Below are 3447 nucleotides of genomic sequence, written 5' to 3'. Positions count from 1 at the left end.
GAAAGTATGAGAGCACAACAAACAATAATGGGAAAAATTTAAACATAGTATAAAACTATTTCAGTAAAATGCAAAATTCACAAAGAGTATGCACCAATAACTTGAATCAGATTTACTTTGACGTAATTGTCATAACAAGACCCTGATACCATCAATCTACAATGAATATCCGCTAAAAAAAATAAATAAAAAAACCACTGGGTTGAAAGTAGTCAAAAGATATAATTCACTAAACAGAAAATATGGGCACAAAATTTGTCAAGGAAACTTCAACTGGAAAACGAAACTAGTACTTTCATACAAACCTAACGCTAACTCAAGTGTACAATCACTTCCCGATGTTAGTTACTGATTATGTACATCGTTAATCGAAACCAAAACTAATGAGATAAAAATGAAAACAAAACAATTAAGCACGGCTAACCTAACCGAACAACAATGTAAGAAAGGTACCTGAAGGAAAAACACCGTACAGCATATTACGTCTAATTACAGGTAAACCAAAAATGTTTCCATCTGATTTAGTAAATTTCTCTAACATATGCCAACTAACAACAAAAAATAGAGTCAAAATGCTAACAATAACAAAACAAAATTGATCTCTGGAACAACAATCTTCTACGTAGTTGAATCGTTGGTATTTAATTCTACAACGACCAAGGAAATTGTGTAATATAAAACAAAAGTGATGCTACCAAAACAAAGGGATTATATATGCCAAAATAAACAGTAACAGGAATAAAAGATGAACAATATATGTAAAGTTATCTATACAACCCACGAGGGATTATCTACCACTCCCTTTATTGCAGGCATTAAAAGAGATAATCTATACCAACTATTTGCGATAACGTTAACTGATATTACTAGTATACTAGTGATAGTCTTCTAGTTAACTTCCTCTACTGCTATCATCACATTGAACATGTAGGCTTGCTCACCTCCATGCAGTATCTTTGGCACATCTTACACAAAAAAGGTTCTCAGAATGTGCGTCAAATTGTCTTATAATGGAACGTTAGGCGCTAAACAGGATCCTAGTCTTTACTCCTGTTGTGTTTCTCCCCTGTGAGTTTGCTTGTGCCTCTTCAGGCTGTTTTGGTATCCAAACTGCCTGCCGCACTCCTCACACTTGTAGGGTTTCTCCCCTGTGTGAGTCCGAATGTGTATCTTCAGGTCACCCAGCCGACTAAACTGTCGGCTGCACTCCTCACACCTGTAGGGTGTTTGTCCTGTGTGAATCCGCATGTGCCTCTTCAGATTACCCAGCTCACTAAACTGCCTGCTGCACTCCTCACACTTGTACGGTTTCTCACCAGTGTGAGTCCGGATGTGAGTCTTTAGATTTCCCAGCTCACTAAACTGCCCGCTGCACTGCTCACACCTGTAGGGTTTCTCACCAGTGTGAGTCCGCATGTGCCTCTTCAGATCACCCAGCTCACTGAACTGCTTGCCACACTCCTCACACCTGTAGGGTTTCTCCCCAGTGTGAGTCCGCATGTGGGTCTTAAGATGATCAAGCTGACTGAACTGCTTGCTGCACTCCACACACCTGTAGGGTTTTTTTCCTGTGTGAGTCCGCATGTGAATCTTCAGATGATCCAGTCTACTGAATTGCTTGTCACACTCCCCACAGCTGTAGAGTTTTTCTCCTGTGTGAGTCCGCAAGTGTTTCTTTAGATCACCCTGTTGACTGAATTGTCTGCTGCACCACTCACACCTGAAGGGTTTCTCACCTGTGTGAGTCCGAATGTGTATCTTCAGGTCACCCAGCCGACTAAACTGTCGGCTGCACTCCTCACACCTGTAGGGTGTTTGTCCTGTGTGAATCCGCATGTGCCTCTTCAGATTACCCAGCTCACTAAACTGCCTGCTGCACTCCTCACACTTGTACGGTTTCTCACCAGTGTGAGTCCGGATGTGAGTCTTTAGATTTCCCAGCTCACTAAACTGCCCGCTGCACTGCTCACACCTGTAGGGTTTCTCACCAGTGTGAGTCCGCATGTGCCTCTTCAGATCACCCAGCTCACTGAACTGCTTGCCACACTCCTCACACCTGTAGGGTTTCTCCCCAGTGTGAGTCCGCATGTGGGTCTTAAGATGATCAAGCTGACTGAACTGCTTGCTGCACTCCTCACACCTGTAGGGTTTTTTTCCTGTGTGAGTCCGCATGTGAGTCTTCAGATGATCCAGTCTACTGAATTGCTTGTCACACTCCCCACAGCTGTAGAGTTTTTCTCCTGTGTGAGTCCGCAAGTGTTTCTTTAGATCACCCTGTTGACTGAATTGTCTGCTGCACCACTCACACCTGAAGGGTTTCTCACCTGTGTGAGTCCGCACGTGTCTCTCAAGATGACTTAGACAACTGAACTGCTTGGCACACTCCTCACACCTGAACACTTTCACACCTTTGTCTTGCCTCCCGGTTTCCTCTCCAGACTCCGCACAGCTTTCTCCTTGCCAGGGGGAAACGGTATAGGCAGAACCCCCTGCTGATCCTCCTTGCCAGGTGGAAACGGTGTTAGCAGAACCCCCTGCTGATCCTCTCACGACGTCCTCCAAACTTTCTTTGCTGCCTGTTGTTGCCATGTCAACGAGAGCTGGACCAACCTCTGTAAAAAAATGAAAGAAGCGACCTATAAAACATGCAGAAATATGTATAGTTGAGTAGTACTACGTATAGTTTAGTAGTCTATGCATAGTTTAGTAGTACTATGTATAGTCGAGTTATACAGGACAGGTAAACAAATGCTCATTGTCTGTAAAAGTTACTAAAGCATTTTACTAGCAGAACTGAAACCACACTGTACTGAGACACCGCAATTAAAAGACGGGTAAAAAGTGAGCTGTCCTTCTGTGTTGTTATGGGTCTTTGAGAGTATAACGTTGTAACAGTTAGTGAACTGTCCCTTGGCCTTCATGCTTGTCATGCAATGGTCTGGGCTTCGGCTTATTTTTGACGTGTTTGTAGGCGTTTTTGCCATCCATACTCCAGTTGCGTATGGTTACTCAACTGCCAATAATACCGTGTGCCAATTTAATGTATAGCAAATGTTTTTCTGTGTTTCGCTGCGAGATTTAAAGTTGTTCACCCTCCCCCCATCATTAGTGAACCGGCCCGATGTTTTCACATTCCGGTCTGGCGTCAGGGCGGGATGAAATCCAGATGTGAGAATCAGGCGGGACTCGTGTAGGGGTTTACCGTATACTCATAACTTAGTCTTAGATTAACGCTTTCCTCATTACCAACACAAGAATCCCTTTATAACAGTGAATTTGCTTATTTGGTACGTAAAATTGTACACTAGATTGCGAGGATATAATTTTTTGTTGATTTTTGATGCGACACGCAACATAATCTCGTTACCCCCTACCGATCCTCACACTGTTTACGTTATCAACTTCTAGGAGGCAGCTCCTTACTTGTATAATAAACAATAATTTGAG

The 3447-nt window shown here is 43.0% G+C and overlaps 1 protein-coding gene across 1 annotated transcript in view; it reads right to left on the bottom strand.

The window, feature by feature from the left end:
- Positions 1 to 207: 207 nt before the first annotated feature.
- LOC109479601 (gastrula zinc finger protein XlCGF57.1-like) overlaps positions 208 to 3447 on the bottom strand; it is an 8099-nt gene continuing 4859 nt past the window's right edge. Inside the window, exon 2 of the mRNA XM_019781590.1 lies at positions 208 to 2612. Coding sequence (XP_019637149.1) covers positions 1045 to 2589 — 1545 coding nt within the window. The 5' untranslated portion in view covers positions 2590 to 2612 and the 3' untranslated portion in view covers positions 208 to 1044. The remainder of the gene's footprint in view (positions 2613 to 3447) is intronic.

This window comes from Branchiostoma belcheri, unplaced genomic scaffold (genome assembly GCF_001625305.1).
Source record: "Branchiostoma belcheri isolate BF01 breed outbred unplaced genomic scaffold, Haploidv18h27 scaffold497, whole genome shotgun sequence".
Lineage (NCBI taxonomy): Eukaryota > Metazoa > Chordata > Leptocardii > Amphioxiformes > Branchiostomatidae > Branchiostoma > Branchiostoma belcheri.
Note: the sequence above shows the minus strand (reverse complement) of the source record. Positions and strands in the feature narration are given on the sequence as shown.